Source organism: Panthera uncia (assembly GCF_023721935.1).
Source record: "Panthera uncia isolate 11264 chromosome B2 unlocalized genomic scaffold, Puncia_PCG_1.0 HiC_scaffold_24, whole genome shotgun sequence".
NCBI classification, from domain to species: domain Eukaryota; kingdom Metazoa; phylum Chordata; class Mammalia; order Carnivora; family Felidae; genus Panthera; species Panthera uncia.
In genome coordinates, this window is record NW_026057580.1 from 21,414,397 (window position 1) to 21,437,158 (window position 22,762).

The 22,762-nt window shown below is 39.2% G+C and overlaps 1 protein-coding gene and 1 long non-coding RNA gene across 2 annotated transcripts in view; one reads left to right on the top strand and one right to left on the bottom strand.

The window, feature by feature from the left end:
- Positions 1-16,315, bottom strand: part of KLHL31 (kelch like family member 31) — an 86,911-nt gene extending 70,596 nt beyond the window's left edge. Inside the window, exons 1-2 of the mRNA XM_049653842.1 lie at positions 16,249-16,315; positions 710-1,914 (exon numbers count right to left, since the gene is read on the bottom strand). Coding sequence (XP_049509799.1) covers positions 710-1,881 — 1,172 coding nt within the window. The 5' untranslated portion in view covers positions 1,882-1,914; positions 16,249-16,315. The remainder of the gene's footprint in view (positions 1-709; positions 1,915-16,248) is intronic.
- The window catches only part of LOC125938588 (uncharacterized), a 28,590-nt gene continuing 22,084 nt past the window's right edge, over positions 16,257-22,762 (top strand). The window contains exon 1 of the long non-coding RNA XR_007462744.1: positions 16,257-16,331. This is a non-coding gene — a long non-coding RNA (uncharacterized LOC125938588). The remainder of the gene's footprint in view (positions 16,332-22,762) is intronic.

Genomic DNA, 22,762 nt, shown 5'->3' on the forward strand with positions numbered 1-22,762 from the left:
GATCTTGCTCATTAGTTGTTTGACTTTGTACTTGTACCATGATAGAAGCATGACTTTCTGACATTTCAAATATATGAAAGTTGTTATTATAAATATACAAAAATAACATGGCATTTGAGTTCCATTTTCTGAAGGCTATATTATACTTTTACTGTTTCTACATGCATCAAAAATGTAGATATTTTCTAAGGTATTCAGTCCTCAAATAAATGTTTAAAATTAATTACCTGTCACGTGTTTAACGATCTCATTGTATCTGCCAATTATAAATCTGACAGTCATCAGTGACAGTCACTTAAAATAAATTTTGTATTATTGTGATCTTTCTTACCATCTAGTGTTAAAAACTACATTTGTACCTAGTTTGTTTTCAGAAAAACAATGTATTGGGAAGGGCACCATACTATAAATGAGAAAATGTGAATTACTACTTACTAGTGGTATAACTTCTCTGGGTATCAGATTTCTCACGTGTATAATCAGAATAACCACATCTTCCCAGCTCATTTCCTAGGCTTATTCAGAAATCTGGAGTGCACTATTTATATATGCATGTATTTTATGTAATGTGAACTGTTGTGTACACGTAATGTGGGATTATTGTTATTGATTTACTGAGCCAATGAACTAACAGAAATGACTAATTTACTTCTGTCAGGGAAACTGTCTTATATTAAACCATTTGAGTTTCTAATAAAGGATCAAATACCTGCAGAAATTGCTGACTGCGTGCTTGGCTTGATTTCTTGCATCATTCTGGTCTTCGCCACCGGCCACGTAAAGAAATCCGTCCATCACAGCCACACACTGATTAAAACTCTTGGCTGGCATTTCTGTAAGCTTGCTCCATCCATTTTCAGGGTCTCTGTACAAGATGTCTCTACTAAGGGACTTCTCAGTGAGGCCTGGGCGTCCCCCAACAGTGACAAGGACTCGACAGCCCCCACGGATTCTCGTGCGCCTAGACTGCAATGTGTTTTGATGATATGGAAGTAAGTGGTAGTTCATAGCATCTACGAGAAGTTTGTGGCAGTCAGCATCTTGCATCATTCTTGGTACAGACTGAACATAGTTGACCAGGTCTTGTGCAGAAATGGTACCAAAGCGAATATTGCTCAAGAGATCTGCAGCATACCTCACTCTCTTTTGGTCAAATTCTAACCACTTCATTGCAATCTGGAATGCTACTATTTCGGAAGGCAACTGTAAGTCATCATCTATGAGAAGTTCATTAATTTGCTCAAAGGTAAGTTTCAAAAACTGATCTGATTCTGCAAATTCAAGGAAGTTATCCCGGATAAATTTTTGGGTTGCTGCTTTTGCATTTTTCAAAGAGTATGTTTCAGCAATGTTAGCAATGTACATGCAATTCTCAACACTCATCTCCCGTATCAGAAAATCACTGCACATCTTTACAAGGGTGTGGATCTGAAGATAAACAGCAGCAGAAATAATGCTTCCTATCGTGTACAAGGAGAGAGTCAGCTTTCCGGTGTAGGCATATGCGATGACAGTAGCCAGGCCTAGTGGTGAGATATCATTGAGATCCACCCTTTGGGTAGATGGGTCTTTTTTTAGGATGTTGTAAAAGTATTCACTGCATGAAGCCATCACTGACTTGTGAACATCAAAAGATTTGGTTTTGGTGCCAATGACTAAGTCGCAAAGGAAGTTCTCCTGCCTCATTTTACTTAAGCCTTCCAAGAGATTGGGGCCGTAAGAAGCATCTGTTAGTTCAGAAGAAATGCAGTTAAGGCCATTGCCTCCCTCTAGGAGCCCATTCAAAGCATTTAATTTGTTTAGGGGGCTATCTTCTACGATTATGGTCATCTCATTGATATCTCCTTTGTTCTTTTTGACAGTCTTCTTTTTGGGGGCCATGTTGGCAAACACACTGTCACAGGAAAGATTTTGCTACAAAAAAAAAAAAAACGAAAAGAAAAGAAAAGAAAAGAAAAGAAAGAAAGAAAAAGAAAAGAAAGAAAGAAAAAGAAAAGAAAGAAAGGCATGGTTTTATTTTAACTGTGCATTGGGCTTTGAAATGTTACACTGAAAACCATCTTTTTCATAATAGTTTTTTAATAGCATAATGTAGATTAAACCTCAAAAATGGGCTTAAAGACTTACATTAAACCAGATGCACATTTTATGGACAGTTTGCTTCAGCATCAAGCACTGAAGACAATTCTAGAAAGATTTATATTATCAAATGAGACCTCTCAATACCTATACTGCCAAGTAACTTTATATAGCAGAAATGATCAAATATTCTCTGTTCTAGCTGTATAGTATTTATAGAATAGTAGTTAAACATCACTTGAAGGGCTTAGTTTATTCTCATGAAAAAATGAATTATAACTACTCTGAAGTTTTCCTCAATAAAATACTAAAATTCAGGAATCCATGTGAAATGTATATATATATTAGAATAAATGTGGAATTTAAAAATCAGTGGGTAAGGATTTGTAATGACACATTAGTTCAATTAATTTCTACTATACATAGTCACTAAAATAACTTCCAGATGGATGAAATCCCTAAGTTTTAAGTCACACTCACACACACACATACACATACACACACACGCAGTGTGTACAAAAAGTAGAGCAAAGTAGGTGTTTTTTTTCTTTTTCTTTTTTAATTTTAGGGTAGGAAAGGCCCTCTTAAGCATAATCCCAAATCCAGAAGTCATAGGGGAAAAGACTGAAATATCTGAATACAAAAAAAGGAAACTATAAAATAACACCAGCCATTTAAAAGGCAAGAAATTGATGTTTAAAAAATGTTTGTCACATTCTTTTTTTTCAATGTTTATTTATTTATTTTTAGAGAGAGAGAGTGTGCACGCAAGTCAGGGAGAGGCAGATAGAGAGGGAGAGAGAGAATCCCAAGCAGGCTTGATCTTAAGAACTGCGAGATCATGACCTGAACCAAAACAAAAAATTGGATGCTTAACCTCTGAGCCACCCAGGCACACCCCACCTTTTGAAAAATTGTAACACTCTTGACAGATAATAAGTTAATTAACATGATATTTAAAGAACTCCAACAATTAATTAACAATAAAAAAGTAATCCAATTAAAAATTATCTAAGACTATGACTAGGTAACTAGATTGTTCACAGAAAATACAAATAGTTGATCAATACATTTTTTAAAGCTAAACTAATTATAATCAGGGAACTGTCAACTGAAATACAGAAATCCTTTTTATTTATTTTTTTGTGGATTCATTTTGCTTATCAGATGGTTAAAATATTTTCTAATCTTCATATATCAGATACTGGTGTGGTGGTCCACACACATTATTGATGGGAGTATGATTGATACAGTCTTTGCTTTGATGCTAAATCTAAATCTAGGAATGTGCCTCATAGAGTATTATCCTCATAAAGATATATTTATATGGATAGTATCCATTTTCCATTATCAATGTTATAAATATTTGAGCCAGTTTAAACCGATATGAAGTGGCTCTGAACCTTTAAGGTGATTTAAGCTTTAGTATTAAACAGACTTGAAATATACTAAGTTTAACAAATACATGCTTAGCCCTTAAAATATCATTAATTAAACTGTTTCAGACTTGTTAAAAATATTGAGCTTAGTCACCAGAAGATGTTATATTTGGACTTTTCAGTGGGTTTTATTTACACCAGGATGGTAGTATTCACTTTTTTGTGAGATTACTGTTTTTTTTTTTTTAATTTTGAAGATTGCAAAATCAGTATTTATAAATCAACAACTCACTTTGGTAGATATTATTCCAGATAATTGGATAAGCTTATACAAACTTATATTTACATATTTTTGAGCAGTGATGTGTTGATAAACCAGCTCTCTTAAAGGTGAAAAAGTCCTTCTTTGTAAAGTATGGATTTCTTTAGTGCAAATACACTCATTGTGGCTGCTTTTAAGCTATCCACTGCTTAACAATCAGCTTGTCAAATTCCTGAAAATGTAACAGTTGGCTTTCAGAAGCCAGTACAAGTCAGCTCCAGCATACCACTATATGAGAACTTACATTAAAACACATTGATGCTGTATTATTCAGCAGTTTGTTTTTTCTCACCTACCATAAGTTATGTACTTCCTTCCGTATCAGTACACACATGCATTCACATCATTCTGATAGTTGCATAGCATCCCATACTAAAGATGTATAAAACTTATGCAATTATTCTCCTACTGATGGGTATTTGGGTATTCAGGCATTTCATAGTTTTTTGAAGGCTCTGTGTGTGTGTGTGTGTGTGTGTGTGTGTGTGTCTTTTAAGTCTCACTGTTGAATTCATTCTGAAGGGTAAAACTTGGCTTTGATCCTTCTTGAAAGGCCTTCAATTTAATTACTGGAATATATGTTAAGAATTCCGTAACCTTTTTATTTTGTTTGTCCTTATTCCTTTGATGTAGAAGAATCATAGCAAGTACGTGGGAAACAAAGAAGATCTATCTCTTTGCCAGGGCCTTTTGTCCTCCTCATTAAGTTCAGATTGTCATATTCATATTTATATTTGTTTACAAGACGGCAGCACATATGTCCTGCTTCATTCTTTTCTGCAAGCAATGCCAGATGCATCCTGACCTTGTGAAATAGATTTCCAAACACGCATCAGTTTAGTCTTCAAATGCCTTTGACTTAGGTGGTTAGTGTCCTCTTGATGGATTTTTCTGGGGAAATGTAAAAATTTTGTTCAGCAAGTACTTATCAGACACCTACTGCTGTCTGGGCAGCACTGTGCTGGGAGTGATGGAGTAATACAATACGTAATTTATGTTAGACAGACAAGGCATACAAATATAAAATAGCAACAAGTAACTAGGTAAACACAATAATTTTTTTTAAACATCAGTTTCTACCATCTGGAGTAGAAGCACCAATGTCTTTGGGAAAAGCCTGGTCTATTTTCTTGGAAGAGCCCCTTTGGACAATTTTTTATTCCCATAAATGCTGGGCTTATAATCACTCATTATTTTGGAGGAAATCCTGAACTTGAAGAGTAGTATCAATGTTTTAGACCGAAAAGGTAAATATTCTGTTCATCTATCATTAAATGATTACAGTAGTCCCTTTTTTATCTGTGGTTTTGCTTTCCTCTCTTTCCATTACCCATGGTCAGCTGTGGTCCGGAGGCAGATGATGTCCTTCTGGACAGAAGACCAATAGTAGCCTAAATGCTACACCACAATGCCTATGTCATTCACCTCACTTCATCTCGTCACGTAAGCATTTTATCATCTCACAGCATCACAAGAAGGGTGAGTAAGGTACAGTAAGATATTTTAAGAGAGAGCACATTCACATAGCTTGGATTATAGTATGTTGTTATAGTTATTCTATTATTATTGTTGTTAATCTCTTACTGCGCCTAATTTATAAACTTTGTCCGAGGTATGTATGTATAGGAAAAAACATAGAGTGTGTGTATGTATATGGGCTTATATATATATATATATATATATAAGCTTCAGTACTATTTGCAGTTTTAGGCGTCACCGGGGGTCTTGGAAGATATCCCCTGTGGATAAGGGGTGACTACTGTATTCATTGGTAGCATATAGGATATCTTAAATATCTTAAGATATTCAACAACTGATAAAACAGGGCGCCTACTAAATAGCATGGATTCACAGGCGCCTACTAAATAGCATGGATTCTGGAGCTGAGTTCCAGAGGCTTCCCTGGAGCACTCTGTGTAAGGCATCAGTTGCTGGATAACAGTGGGGCCCAGGGGCTTCTTGGAGAAGGCTGGAGGGGTGGGAGGGAATCAGGGGGAGGTCAGGGCAGCAAATATCCGGAAATACAGAAGGATCAACTCCGTACGGAAGGATCTCACTATTTTAACAAATGGTATACCTTACTGAATCATTCTTGTCTCAGAGACAGGGTATAATCATGAGGTTTCTGAAGAAAACAGAAAATCTAGCTTCAACAAAGCAGCAATATTATGGGGCTCTGGAGACAAAGGGCCAGCAGGGAATTCCAAAGGAAAGGGTGACCAGTGGACCCTGGGAGCAATAATATATGATTGCTAGTTTTAAATCTTCCTTTTCTACATTGTTACTCTCCTATATCACACTTAATTGAGGAATCTCAAGTATCCTTAATAAAGTCTGATAAATTGCTGACTAGCTCCCTTTCTGCCTGTAGGAGTATCATCTGGTATTGTCGTGAACACCTCAGCCTCTACAGAAGGACTGGTTCAGTTTAACAAGCAGCTCTAGGGGTTAGGGTGGGAAGCTGTGGATTGGGGGCGGGGGGGAGAAGCAGGGGAAACTATCAAGTGACTGTAGGGAGTATAAAAAGCAGGATGTGGGGTGCTTGGGGGGCTCAGATCGTTAAGCCTCCAGTTCTTGATTTCTGCTCAGGTCATGATCTCACAGCTCCTGAGTTCAAGCCCTGCATTGGGCTCTGTGCCGACAGTGCGGACAGAGCCTGCATGGTATTCTCTGTCTCCCTCTCTCTCTCTGCCCCTCCTCTGCTTGTGCTCTCTCAGAGACTCAAAATAAATAAATAAACTTAAAAAAAAATAAAGGCAGGGTGATTTTGTAGAGGAGTCAAGAGTTGGAAAAAAGAAATAGCATAGGATGAGTTCCCCTACCCTTGCAAAGTTTTGGGGTGGTTTTTTTGTGGGTTGTTTTGTTTTGTTGGTGGCTTTTTGCCTAAGAGCAGATTGCAACTGGCACTTCACGGGGCAGCTACACCTCCAACAGAAAGTATCACTGCATTGAAGAACCAGAGGACAGTTTGTGGCAATCACATCCACTGCAAAGTGAGCTGGGAATTCTGGGAAAAAGAGATCCTCAAAGGGGAACTCAGTGGAAATTTAGATCTCAGGAAGGAATGAAAAGTATCAGAAATGATAAATATATGGATGCATATAAAAGACCTTTTTTTCCCTCTAAACTTCTTTAAAATTCGTACAACTCTTCAAAGCAAAATTGATAAATTGTCTTGCAGGGTTTCTAATATTTCTAGATGTAGCACATACAACAATTACAGCATAAAGGGTGGGGTGATGGTAAGTGAATCTATATGGTTGCAAGGTTACTACATTTTATGTGGAATGGTAAATATTAACTTCTGTAGCCTGTGAGAATTTAACTTTGCATATTGTAATCTCTAGAGTAGTGCTGTCCAATAGAAATGTAACATGAGTCACACATGCAATTAAAGAATTTCCAGTAGTGACATTAAAATGTTAAAAAGAAACAAGTGAAATTAATTTTAATAATATAGTTTATTCAACCATATACATGCAAAATATTATCATTTCACTATGTAACTGGTATAAAATTATTAATGTGATATTTTACATTCTTCATTCATCCCAAGTCTTCAAAATGCAAGGTGTATTTTATACTTACAGTGCAGCTCATTTTGGACTAGCTACACTTAAAGTGTTTAATAGTCACATGTGACTGATGACCATGGTATTGGACAGCAAAGCCCTAGAATAACCACTTACAGAATGCAGAGTACGGGGCGCCTGGGTGGCTCAGTTGGTTAAGTGTCCGACTTTCGCTCATGATCTCACAGTTTGTGAGTTTGAGCCCTGCATTGGGCTCCCTGCTGTCAACATGAAGCCCACTTCAGATCCCCTGTACCCCCCTTTCTCTGCCCCTCCCCTGTTTGTACTCTCTCTCTCTCTCAAAAATAAATAAAAACATTAAAAAAAAGAATGCCGGGGCGCCTGGGTGGCCCAGTCGGTTAAGCGTCCGACTTCAGCCAGGTCACGATCTCGTGGTCCGTGAGTTCGAGCCCCGCGTCAGGCTCTGGGCTGATGGCTCGGAGCCTGGAGCCTGTTTCCGATTCTGTGTCTCCCTCTCTCTCTGCCCCTCCCCCGTTCATGCTCTGTCTCTCTCTGTCCCAAAAATAAATAAAAAACGTTGAAAAAAAAATTAAAAAAAAAAAAAAAAAGAATGCCAAGTATAGCTGAAAGACCAATAGATTAAATGGAATTCAAAAGAAGGCAGGGAAGTTGGAGCAGAGAGACAAAAATTAGAGGGGACAAAACCCCCGCTAAGTAATTTAATGGTAAACCTAAATCCAATTATATTACTAATTATATTAAATGTCAGTGGGTAGAACATTATAGTTAACAGGCACAGATTCTCAGAATGGATAAGAAAAGCAAGAGTAAGACCCAAATATATGCTGTCTACACGAGACTCACTATAAAGACACAGATAGGTAAAAAATAAATGGGTACAAAAAGATTTACTATAGAAATAGTAGACATAAGAAGACTGGAGTGGATATGTTAATATCAGGTGAAATACATTTCAATAAAAAAACAATTACCATTGGTAAAGAGGGAATTTCATAATGATAAGAAGGTCAAATCATCATGAGAATATAATATAAACATATATGTGCAAATAACAGACTTTCTTTTTACTTATTTTAAAAAAAATTTTTTTTAATGTTTATTTATTTTTGAGACAGAGAGAGACAGAGCATGAACGGGGGAGGGTCAGAGAGAGAGGGAGACACAGAATCCGAAGCAGGCTCCAGGCTCTGAGCTGTCAGCACAGAGCCCGACGCGGGGCTCGAACTCACGGACTGTGAGATCATGACCTAAGCCGAAGTCGGAGGCTTAACCGACTGAGCCACCCAGGCGCCCCAATAACAGACTTTCAAAGTTACGTGAAGCAAAACAAGTGACAGAATTAAAAGGAGAAATGGGCAATTCCTCAATTATACTTGAGAATATTAATAACTCTCAGACACTAACAGAACTACTAGGCAAAGAAATCAGTAAAGGTATAGATTACCTGAACAACATTATTAATCACCTTGATTTAACTGATATTTCTATGACATTACACCCAACAACTGCAGAATACAAATTCTCCTCAGGTGCACATGGTACTCTCACCAAGACAGATCAGACCCTATGCTGGACCACAAAACATGTCTCAGTAAATTTAAAGGCACTGAAGCCATACGGAGTACATTCTCTGATCATACTGGAATTAAATTTAGAAATTAGTAACAATAATCTAGAAAAACCACCATTATTTGGAAATTAAACAGTATACTTCTAAATAATCCATGTGTCAAAGAAGAAGTCACAAGAGAAATTAGATAATATTTCAAACTAAATGATAATGAAATGTGATATAAATACAGCTCTGCTACTAATCCAAAGTAAGACTCACCATAGATTACCTAACCTCTTAGAGTCTCCACTGACTTGTCTTTAAAGTGAAGATAATAATAGTGCCTGCCTGCAAGGTTGCAAATGAAAACGTAATGAGAAATTAATGCCTATACAGCACTCAGCCGAGTATCTAGCAAAAAGTGAGCATTCAAAAAATTTCAATCATTTTCATAAAAATCAACAACATTGTGTTGTGGGTCTTTGGGAATAGGAAAGTAACTTGTTTAGGCCTTGAGGTGAAGTGAATCAGAGAAAGATGCCACATTATGGAAAAGCAATCATGAGGAGCAGGGGACAAGCATACACAGGGACCCAGAATGAGAAATGGCAAACAGCAACCTGGAAGCAGGGGGGTGTTTCTAGAAACTATGAACATTTCTAAGAATTTTTGAAAATCCTAGGGAGAGAAATGGAATTTGTGCAATTATGCAGTATGAGGAGCAGATTATTTTTATCTTGATATGAATGATAAAGGTAACCCTAGAAATTTAGAAGACTTGGGACATTTGGTTATTGGTTATGTAGCAACACAAAATTACATGAAACAGATTGAACCTGTAAGACTGGGCCTAAGGATTCAAATACAAGGGCTATTTTGGTGAAGTGGTGTTGGGATGGGAGGGTTTGCAGATAATAGGTTTTGCTGGTCCTGGTACAAAACAAAGGGTTTTTAAGAGGAGTGGGTGGGGGGGTGGGAGCAGAGAAGATCACTTAGTAGTAGAGGAAGTGCCTCATGCTGAAGCAGGGAGGCATGACTCAGCATGGTACATGCAGACTCAGATGGCTGTCATGAGGGATAGGTGGGCAGGCATATTAGGCCAAAACATAAAGGTTATTGGATTCTGGGAAGGGTCTGAACTCAATAAATTAGTATGTGATCAAGAAGGATTAAGAAATCTCCAGAAAGGGAGAAGAAGATGACCTGAGGCCCTAGTGAAATCAGTAAAAGTTCTTCCAGGCCTCCATCTCTTATCTCCTGTTGCCACTTTTAATTTCCTTTATATATAGATACAGATGATATAGATATAGATATAGATATAGATATAGATATAGATATATACATATCTATCTTTCTATCTACCTAGATATATATGTACATGTATATGTACCGTTGACTCTTGAACTGAACTTCCACACAGGTTTTTTCAATAAATACATTGGAGGTTTTTTTGGAGATTTGCAATAACTGAAAACACTTGCAGACAAACCATATAATCTAGAAATAGTGAAAAAATTAAGAAAAAGTCTGGTACGTCATGAATGCATAAAATGTATGTAGATACTAGTCTATTTTATCATCTGCTACCATAAGATACACACAAACCTATTATAAACAATTTAAAATTTATGAAAACGTACACATACAAACACAGACCATGTGTAGCACCATTTGTAGTTGAGAGAAACGTAAACAAACATAAAGATGCAGAATTAAGTCATAACTGCATAAAATTAATTGCAATAATTTTGCAGCACCCTCCTGTTGCTACTGCAGTGAGCTCAAGAGTTGCAAATATTCTCTTAACATGTTGCGTGACCCTAATCACCTCTGCATAAACAGTCTGTCTCTCCAGGAAATTTTTCTTATGGTCCTTGTGATCAGTAGTTAAGTTTTGGGGGAATCAAAAGCTATACGCAGATTTTTGAGTGTGCAGGGGTTTGGCTCCCCTAACCCCCATGTTGCTCAAGGGTCAGCTGTTTATTATGTATATATAATTTTATTATTTAAATGATATTTTAAATAATATTAATCAGTTCAATTAATTTAGTATAATTAATATTTTAAAAACATTTTATTTTTAAGTAATCTCTATACCCAACATGGGCTCAAAGCCACAACCCCAAGATCAAGAGTTGCGTGCTCTACTGACTGAGGCAGCCAGGTGCCCCTATTAATTAAAATTTTATTTTATTTTATTTTATTTAATTTTATTTTATTTATTTAATTTATTTTTAAGACATGCTCTTTGTTGACATTTTTTAAATGTTTATTTATTTTTGAAAGAGAGAGCGCAAGTAGGGGACGGGCAGAGAGAGAGGGAGACACGGAATCCGAAGTAGGTTCCAGGCTCTGAGCCATCAGCACAGAGTCTGACACAGGGCTCAAACTCACGAACCGCGAGATCATGACCTGAGCCGAAGTCGCACACCTGACTAGCTGAGCCACCCAGGCATCACTTAATTAATATTCTAGGTAACATTTTAATATGTACATTTTAAAAATAAGAGAGGTCTTTTAGAGCCCTCAAAATCCAGGTAACTGGCTTCTTAAGCGCTCTCCAGGCGAGTTAGAGGGAGAGAAGTCGTCAGGAGACTATAAAAGACTACTGAAACCAGAGCTTGCCTTCAACTTCCTAGTGGCCATATTTTCCCAGACATGCTCACATATTCAATCATTCTGTACTAGAGCTGCCACTACATCCTTTTTCTAGGTGTGCACCTTGGAGGTGAGGCTGTGTATCCACCTGGCCAGGTGTTCTTAGTGTGGGCTATGTTTCTCCAATAAGGACCCTAAAGACTCCTCACAGGACTCTGAGGGTCAGTCACTGCTCTGAAGCTGGGCAAAGCTCTGATGATGTCCTCTAGGCTGCAGAGATGTTCACGGGCTCCTGTATCCCGACAGATGCTTTTCCACTGGGCCTGCTCCTCTAATTCCTATTGGCCCTGCATGGGGCTCTGGCCACTGCTTTTCTCAATTCGAGGAGGATTACAGTTCAGTAAGAGTGGTAAGGGCAGCTACTCAGGGCCCTACTGCAGAGAAGACTAGCTTTCTCATTATGGCAGATCAAAACCCAAGAGGCTCCGTTCTCATCAGGCAGACAGATAAGCCTCCAACAAACTCTACAGATCCCTCACCCTGGGGCCTTGCTGGGGAGTACAGGCACAGGGATGTTACAGATGTTACAGTGGGCATATGTGTGCACACACACACATATACACTCACCGTGCCACGTGACCAACCATCATTCTTTCACAGTCACATTTAAATGAAGAGCAAGGACAGCTTGAAAGGAAGGGAGTTGTAAAAGGGCAGCCTAAGGAGCAGATGTGTGAAGGTAAAGTGGAACAATTTAATCCACTGCTATTTACTCATTCCGTCATGGCGCTGGGCTTCCAAGCTGATTGTACAACGAATGATCAGAAAGAACTGAATATTTACAAAATATATTACTCAGTCACTGCAAATGCAAATGGCTCAGTCACTCAGGTCATATGCAAACATATATTCAGAAACAATTTGTACAGGAACTCTTTACTGTTTCTTCTACAATTATACAAATGTTCACTGTGTGCCTTGGGTCATACTGTAAGTGATGGCTGATGATGGTCACAGTGACAGCCCCACAACGTGGTTGTGAGGAACAGATGTTTTACAAATGAGTTGCATACATATGTTCATATGTAATCTAGAGTATAACCTAGAAATTAAGCAATAAATTTTGAAAGCATTCCGCTTTCATTGATTCAATTATATATTAACTCACAGTTGGATGAGGGTTTTAATTACTGTTATTTTTTTTAAAGCTTTTTTCTCTTTTTTTAACTGAGTGAGTGTCTTGTGGTCAAGCTGCTGAGACATTGTCCAGGCTTCTTGGCAGGGCAATGAACACGGTTACCATAGAGGGAGGTTAGAAAGGCTTTGACTGGGGTCATGGTCTAGATGGTGAGAAGCACAGCCTTGCTGAGGTGTCCTGGGCTGGGAGAGTTTCAAGACTGTTTCTCTGTTGTTCTTAAAGCACAACAGGCTTGATTCTCCCTCCCTACCCAGGGGGGCTCTAGGAAGCTGTGGGCCTCCCCACCACCACTCCAGGATCAAAGAAAGGAAGAACCACACATGCTCCCTGAGACAGTTGGGCCTTGCAGTTTTCACACAGCCCCTACCATAGTAGGACTCACTGGAAAGAGGAACTGGTCCAGTTAGTTACAGCAGAAGAGGTTGTGTAATGGGATGAACAGCTAAGTATAATGGAACGCACTGCAAATCCTTTCCTTTCCCTTCTCTTTTTGGGTGAAAGACTGCACAGGGTGCAGAGGGTTATAGAAAGCTCGTTATACTTCCAAACTATCCCTTCATTCTGTGCAGAAACCCCAGACAATTCTCTTTTTCTGGTGATGGACACCATAGCCTCCCTCCTTCTGTCTCTGCTCTGTCCAATATTACCCGGAGCAGCCTCTTGGGTCCCCTGGAAGGGCTGCCCATTAGAAACTAGGTAGAAGGGTACTAGAGATGCAATTCCACACTTTCCTCCCATTGTCCACCGCAGATCTTGGCTCTTGTGTAATTTCTATTACGATGGTGTCATGTATTCAACATCTGATGAACACATGCAAACAGTCATGTGAGCCATCACAGTTTTCATCATCTTTCGTATTTGCCAAATTTAAGTACATTCATAATTAATTCCTAACTATAAGCCACCAAGCATGAATCTACACTATGTATTAAATGTCAACTGTTACCTCCATGTCTGTTCAAAATAATTATATAGCTAGCATTTATTAATAGAGACCTTACTGTGTGCTGAGCCCTGAGTTAAGTACTTGATGTGACTTTTTTTTTTTTTTAATTTAAGCATCACTGAAATCCTAAAAGATAGGGTATATTATGTTCATTTTACCAATGAAGAAATTAAGGTTCAGAGAGAGTTTAAAAACGTATCAAGGTCACACAAGTATGTAGTGTGCAGTGGAGCACAGATTCAAACCCAGATTGAGTCCTGACCCCTATAATCACCTCTCTTAGACCCAGGGTAGGCTAAACTCTGTAGCAGGTTAAAAAGTTAGCTCTTTCCAGCATGGGAAGACACAGACTAAGTGAGGCAGAACCAAGGTTCTAAGATAAAAATTTGGATACAGAGAACACGAAATGGAGTTATAAAAACTCCAAACACTAAAATAAAGGAAATGCCTTTTTGAATGTAAAATAAATTTGAGGAGGAACAGAGCCTGTGGATTTCTTAATCCTGTTACGGGTAGTAAAGATACAAAACTCTAATCGGTTGGGTAAGCCAAAAACAGAAATAGGTTCAAGGAGATCCTACAGGAATGTGTTGATCAGAGAATAAAGCACTTCCTTTTATTATGTGTTGGGATGAATATGAAATTATCAATTTTTGTTTAAAAACAAGTATTAATTCCATATGGTTTAACTTAGCTAGAGAATTGCGCCTGGCTTTTATGTGTAAAGGATACAGAAACCATGCGCAGAGTTGACTGTAATTCCACTCACTAAGACCGCACACAGGATGCAAAGAACTAGTACTAAAATGTTTGGGTTTTGGTTTTGTTGAAATCTCTTCTTAGACTTTTGTATGTATATGGGTTGTGGGACTGGTTGGAAATGTAATTATTCAGATTAATGTCTCTTTGGTTGTCACAGAACTGGAAATTGAGTTTTGGTGATCTTTTTGCTCTAACCATCTAATGGAAGTATGGCAAAACCTCAACCGAGTAGGAATTCACTTCAATCACCCATCAAATGAGGACATGTGTACCTCTCAGTTCTAAAAGTTTACAGAGAGTTAAGGTGAAACAGCTGGCTTTGGCTGCCAGAATTGTCAAAGTCTGGTCCCATATCTTTTCTCCCCTCAATATGGTTTTTCAAAACCCTACAATCAATTTTATCAGATACAGATAAACCAACTGGGACAGAAGATTGCCAGATTTAGCAAATAAAAATACGAGATGTCCAGTTAAATTTGAATTTCAGATAAACCTTGAATCATATTTTAGAATAAGTATACCCCCTGAAATATTTGGGACATACTTATACAAAAAACTGGGTGGTTTATCTGAAATTCAAATGTAGTTTGGGTATCCTGTATTTTATCTGGAAACCTTGCTCTGGCTAAGGTTTCAAGTGAGTCCGTGAATTCCATGAAAATTTCTGGAATGTTATGAAACATGTTACGCCTGTGTGTTTGTGTTTTTCTGTAGAGCGGGCTTAGAGATTTCATGAAATCTTCTGAAAAGGACCCGTAACCCCAAATAGACCCAGAACCATTGGGCTGAGAATGGTCAGACAAGAAATAGTCAAAATTCTACTGTCTTCAAGGAGTGGGCAAGTCACTGTGAAAGAATTACACTGTGTCCCGGCCTGATACAGCTCTCAAATGAAAATCTTCTAGAGCTGACTATAGAAAAGAATTGTCACTTTATATTTAAGAACATTCTCTTTTCTGCTGCCCTCCACCCTTGCCTCCTGGGAGAGACTCCACATGGGGCAAGCTGAAAAGCCATGTGTGCTAAAGTGTCACTGTCACTCTCATGCCAGAATGAGCTGGGATCCCAGAATGTGTCCTTGCCAAAGGGGCGAATCAGCCGTGCCTTCTCCCTGTCCTGTCACATTCCTGTGGCTGCATCTGTCCGAGCTCATCAGGACTGACTCCTGGAATAGAAACACTCCAGCCTCTGCTGCTTGCCATTTTAAGTTAAGTTGGACTTGAGGGGGGTTTTCCACTTTACCGTTTCATTTCTAACCTAAAACGTATGATCGGCATAGCCATATGTGTACATCGGGAACAAAAACTTGTCTTATGGTTCAGTCAACAATACTTTCTTTTCATAGGGGGAGTTTCTATCTTGCCAGTAGGAATATTTCTAGGAATTCAAAGAGTTTATCAACCAAAAAGTTGGTAGACTTTTGTGCTATCAACTGAATTGAAACGTACTGTATTTCATCTAAATGGATCAGGTACTAAATGTTTACATGGTTCCTGATCAAAATGAAGAGGGGATTCTAAACCTTGTGAACCAAACCTAATAATGTTACTTTGTCCCTCCTTTCTTTATAAAACAGAGAGGAAGAAAAAAAATACATTAGGCTTTAGAGACTTAAAATTATTAATAGAAACGACTAGCAATTTTACTATTTAAAGGCATCCCTCTCATGCATTTCTATCCCTAGGCATTCTCCTAATCTATGGCATTCCTTACATTTCAAGAAAATGTTTTCTGGCTCCCAATTTCCCATCGGGCACAGGCACAGTACCGCCCGCTGTAGATGGCAGTCAGTGAATTGCTCCGGAGCCCGGAGCACGCGGTCACGGCCACCCTCTCCCACCCACACACCCATACGCACCCTCGAATCTAGAAGACAGGAATTGGAGAGCGTGGCCCCAGCTCCTTACCCTCCTGTGCGAAGTGGCGTCCAGACGTGTGATGGTGAGTTTTCAGCAGCAGGCTCCTCTTGGGAAGCAATCTGTGGAGAGAGAGAGAGAGGGAGGGAGGGAGGGAGAAGGAAAATGCGGTGGGGAGCCACCAGCAGCCACCTGACAAAGTCCCAGCAGCAGCAATTTTTAGAGTGACCCTTGGCCGTCCAACCAAATGAGGTGTCAGAGCTTGAGCTCCTCAGCCGACTGGCCTGGAGTAGGAGGGGACCCCCTCCCCCCGGGGCTTCAACTCTCAGCCTCCTGGGGCAGAGGCGGGGCTCTGGTTGCTGGGGAGGGGTTGGGTTTCTTGACCTGCTCAGTAGTTTAAAAAAAAAGAGTCAAGAGTCAGCCACCCTGGGTGTGAGGAAAGGAAATTAATTAGCTGGGTATTTAATTATTGGAAGCAGGGACGGGGAAGGCATCCTTGGTAAGAAGAAGGGAAGGCTGTGAATCACAAATTAGCTTCTAGAACGGTAAATAGCCTGGTCACCTCAGGTCCTCCCCAAAGCCCAAGTTTATAAATAGGTTGTTCTTTAGAAGAGGAGCACATGTTTAGGAGGACAAGGTGTGTTCTTTGATACCTCACATGTGATATCGACATCATTACGGTCATGGTATAGTTGAACAGAGTGAGGTTTGCGACCAGTCCCTGACTCTGCAGTGATGCACAGGGAGGTCTGCGATGAACACACGCTCTGGCGTACAGGCAGGTGGAAAGATGTCCACTTTGGCAGCACTTCTTGTGAAAAAAAAAAAAAAATCAGAGGATTACAATTGACCACAAGCTTTTAATAGACACTAAGAGTGTGAAATGGCTGTGAAGCATTAATGTGATATTAGGCTGCAATAATGGAGAAATGGATCAGGGAAAATTAATGTTCTAAATTAGTCTTCATTACTCAGGTGATGTGTTAGGCATTGCTTTGCCCCTTGGAACACTGGGAAATTATTCTGCATCCTGAAGGAAATGTCTGGAATGAAGAGAACTTCAGAAGCTGTGCATATTGGGCCTGTCTGAAGCAAAGTATCAAGAGAGGACTTAGGATAGATGAAACTCCTGTGTCAAGTGTTTTGGGGGTTGTTGTGCAACAAGCGGATTCAGTAAAAATTCTTGCAACATAACAAGGCCAAATTTGGGCCCCATGGGTGGAAGTCCAGGGAAATATTAAAAATAAGAAAGGAAAATTCCGGTAACAACTGGGTTCTAATGATGAAAAAGGATCCTAATGATGAAAAGGAGCCAGTTCCTTATGAGGGGAAGCGGGGAAATAAAAGAAGCTATAGGATTGGGTGAGGTAGGAGGGACTATCGCTCCGGCTGGCCCTTGCACTAGATCATGTCTGATATCTTTCCAACTCTATGATTCTATGATTTCCGTAGGTACTGGGCTTAGTCCTCCTGTCACCTCTCAGCTCACTGGTTAGAATCTTAGTTATCACTTCTACTTAAATTCCATTCAGCTTTTTTAGAATGGGAAACTATTTTGATTTTTTTTTTAAATTCTTTGTTTTCACCCATAGATCTTCAGCTTCGAATGTGTCAGAAATAAATCAAAGAAGTTTTTTATTCTATGGTTTACATAAAGCTAATAGAGGACCACTTCCATGTGATCCTTCCTGTTTCCACCTCCTTGATTGCAGTCAAGGGCCAGGGCATTCAACTGTCACCTTAGTAGAATGATAAAAATCAGCTGATATCAGTATTTATGATGATACTTATATGATTATGGAAAGGTCCTTCAAGAAGTAAGAAGGAATGACCTGGGAACCTTGTTAAAAATCAGTTTTGATAAGGTAGGCCTGGGGTGGGGCCCGAGATCCTGTTTTTCTTTTCTTTCTAACGTTTATTTTTGAGAGACAGAGAGAGATAGAGTGCAAGCAGGGGAGGAGCAGAGAGAGAGGGAGACACAGAATCTGAAGCAGGCTCCAGGCTCTGAGCTGTCAGCACAGAGCCCGATGCCGGGCTGGAACTCACTGACTGTGAGATCATGACCTAAGCTGAAGTCGGACACTCAACCCACTGAGCCACCCTGGTGCCCCGATTCTGTTTTTCTAACAAGCTCACAGGTAATGCTGATATTGCTGGTCCCAGGGCCACACTTGGAGTAGCGAGGATTTAGAATGCTTGGGCTACTCAACATCTGAAGGAAAGGGTTTGTTAAAAAGGCAATAGAAGCCATTCTATCAGAACACATTCAATGTTCCAATACCAAATCCACCAGGACGAAGTCCACAACCTTTCTTTCTTTGCCTTGTTAAAATGGAACAGCCCCTCCTTCTAAACCCCTCTGCTGGTGCTTTGGGTTACAGACATAGCCATCTGTTCAGGAACCTTGCTGTATCAATTCTTCCTACTCTCCTGTACCCCCCCACCCCCGTTTGTGCTGGCCAATTTCTACCTATATTTAATGGTACACAAACTCTTCTATTTAAAACAAGTGCAACAAAACAAAGCTTTCAATTTTGTCCATATTTTCTCCAGATAATGTCATATTTCTCTTCACTTCTTTATAGGCAACCTTCTCAGATGTATTGTGTGTATTTATATCTGTAGCCTCTATCATGTTGCTTCCCATTTTCTCCCCAAATCAATCCAACTAAGTTTCCCTGTTTGCCCTTCTACCAAAGTGCTAGTGCCAAGGTCATAAATAACCCCGAGTAACTAGTTTTTTGGACACTTGTCAGAGCCTGACCTTTCTGAATTATTCCACACAGTTGACCAATCACTTCTACTAAAATTTTTTTCTTCCTATTGGTTTTGACTTTTCTCCAATTTCTCTGGTCTTTTATTCTCATTTTCCTTTTCTTGAAGAAGATCTTCTGTGCAACTTTTGAAGATCAAAGTGCTTCAGAGCTGTCCTCGACTCTCTTCAATCCTCAAAGCTGCATTTGGCAGATGATCTCAGACATCCTTAGATATCTCACAGCCTCCTTAAAATTCATTATTTCCAGGATTAAAGTCATCTTTTCCCTCAAAATATGTTCTTTCTACAATATTGCCTTTGGTAGTATACAAGCCATCACTCATCTAGTTCTATAAAGGGTGAACTTGGGATCATTATTTGCCTCTTCCTCACCACCCTGCACCCCTGTATCCACATCTTATAATTCACCATGTCCTGTTATTACATATCTGTAATATATTTCCCACTGCTTCCATTATGGTCCTGGCTATCATCACCTCTCACTTGAACCATTATGAAATCCCCCAAAATGGCTTTCCTGTGTCTATTCTTGCTTCTCTCCAATCTGTCCTTAACACAATGTAACCAAAGTGATATTTTCAAATCTGGTCATGTAACTTCCCTGCAGAAAATTCAATAGCTTTCCATTTCCTCAGGATAAAGTACCAAATCTCTCTCTGGCTTACATTGCCTTTCAGCCACCTGATCCCTGTTTTCCTCTAAAATATCTTCATGCTCTAGCAAAGCCAGTCCTCTCCAAGTACCTCAAATATACCACCTCTCTCTCTGGCCTTAAGTCATCATACTTGCTCCTGAGGTGCCATCTATTTCCCCTTCCACTTCACAGTTCAACAACCCCTCATTGGACTAGAAGTGCCATAAATAACAAAAGCTAGCATGTACTTACTCTGTACCAGGTAACTGTGATAGGTAGCTTCTACGATGGTCCCCAAATGATCTCTGCCTCCTGGGATTCATAGCATTAAATAATCTCTTAGCTTTCAGCAACTTACTTCTAAACAATAGAATACCTCAAAGTTGAGGGACTATGATTTCTATGACTAGATTGCAAGAGATTCCTATTTCCACATTAAAAGAAGACTTTCTCTATTCCTGTCTTTAATGAAGCTCAGTGCAACATCTGAAATACCCAGGCAAGGAACAACCTCTAGAAAATGAAGCCCTTAGTCCAACATTCCCCCAAAGATGTGAATCCTGCCAACACCCCTGCATAAACTTTCAAGTGGATCCTTCTTCAGTTGAGCCTTCAGATGAGACTCAACCTTGGCAAATATCCTGGATAAGCACCAGCAGGTGGTTAACACTTCCATGACCCCTGGCCAAAGCCATTAGCCTGGAAATCAAGCTCTGTATGTTGGTCAAAGCTTGAGAGAGTGCTTCAGTTAAAATCAAGGAGGAGGAAACTACTAAGGACTAGTTTTTTTTCCTTCTGTCGCCTTTGTTTCTGGCACCAAGGATCCCCAGTGTGCACCGATGTTGTATTTTTAACATGTCAAAATCTGTCAGTTCAAATGTGTTGTGCACAGTTGTGTGTGGCCTTGGCTGACATGAAGCTGCTCTGTGAGGTTTGCTTATTAGCTAATTACTTAGTAATCAAACCGTGCAGTACTTTGTGTAGTACTGTGATTTCACAGTTAAGCTTGGATCTCTGATCTACTGAAACTGTGAGATAATAAATGTGTATTGTTTCAAGCTGCTAAGTTATGCAGCAGTAGGTAACTAACCCTTCCATGTACCTTTCATGGATAAGCTAACATAATCCTCACAACATTTTTACCAGCTAGGATTCATGTTTTATAGATTAAAAAAGTGAAGAACTCTTAACTTATCCTAGATCACATGCTGGTAAGGGATGGAACCAGAATTTAGACCCACATGGTCAGGCTCCATGGCCCATGCTTTTAATCACTTCATTTTGCGTGAAACAGTGACTGTATCTGATTTGTGTATAACTCTAGTCCCAACCAACAACACAGCATTTGACACACACTAGTGCTCAATAATTGGTTAATTGATTACTTAATTTAGAAAAGTGCTAAATGAGTGATGAATAAATTTTGGGTTTGTTCATGCAAAAGAATTTTAGAAGAGTATTCTCAGTTATAATTGAGTCTCAAAGGCTTTTTTTCATTTTGTAGTATGCAGGCATAGAATGGGCTACATGCTCATTGACTGAAAATTATAGGTGCATACCAGCAGCATTTTTCACAGAACTAGAACCAACAATCCTAAAATTTGTATGGATCACAAAAGGCCCTGAATAGCCAAAGCAATCTTGAAAAAGAAACACAAAGTTGGAGTGATCACAATCCCAGATTTCTAGGCACTTGTACCCCAATGTTTATAGCAGCACTTTCAACAATAGCCAAATTATGGAAAGAGCCTAAATGTACATCAACTGATGGATGGATAAAGAAATTGTGGTTTATATACACAATGGAATACTACGTGGCAATGATGAAGAATGAAATATGGCCTTTTGTATTAACATGGATGGAACTGGAGAGTGTTATGCTAAGTGAAATAAGTCATACAGAGAAAGACAGATACCATATGTGTTCACTCTTATGTGGATCCTTAACAGAAACAGAAACGGAAACAGAAACTTAACAGAAGACCATGGGGGAGGGGAAGGAAAAAAAAAGTTAGAGAGGGAGACAGCCAAACCATAAGAGACTCTTAAAAACTGAGAATAAACTGAGGGTTGATGGGGGGAGGGTGGGAGGGAGGGGAGGGTAGGTGATGGGCATGGAGGAGGGCACCTGTTGGGATGAGCACTGGGTGTTGTATGGAAACCAATTTGACAAATTTCATATAAAAAAAAGCTGTAGTAGTCAAAATGGTATGGTATTGGGACAAAAATAGACACATAGATCGATGGAGCAGAATAGAAAGCCCAGAAAGAAACCCACAACTATATGGTCAATTAATCTTCAACAAAGGAGGAAAGGATATACAATGGGGGAAAGACAATCTCGTCAACAGATGGTGCTGGGAAAACTGGAGAGCCACATGCAAAAGAATGAAACCGGACCACTTTCTTATACTATACTCAACAATAAACTCAAAATGGATTAAAGACCTAAATGTGAAACCTGAAACCATAAAAATCCTAGTAGGGAGCACAGGCAGCAATTTATCTGACATTGACCATAATGACATCTTTCTAGATATGTCTCCTGAGGCAAGAAGATAAAAGCAAAAATAAACTATTGAGATTACATTAAAATAAAAAGTTTCTGCACAGTGCAGGAAACAAACAACAAAACTAAAAGGCAGACTACTGAATGGGAGGAGATATTTGTAAATGACATATCCAATAAAGGGTTAGTACTCAAAATATATAAAAAAACTGATACAACTCAACACCCAAAAGACACACACACACAAAAGACACACACACACACCCCATGGAATATTCTTCAGCCATAAAAAAGAATGAAATCCTGCCCCTTACAAACAACATGGATAGATCTAGAGAGTATAATGCTAAGTGAAATAAGTCAGTTAAGAGAAACACAAATGCCATATGATTTCATTCATGTGTGGAATTTAAGAAACAAAACAAATAAGGGGGGGGGGAGAGACAAACTAAAAAAAACTCCCCAAACCTAGTCTTTTAACTATAGAGAACAAACAGATGGTTACCAGAGGGGAGTTGGCGGGTGGGGGTGGGGGGTTGGTAAAACAGGTGAAGGGGATTAAGAGCACACTCATCTTGATGACACTAAGTAATATAT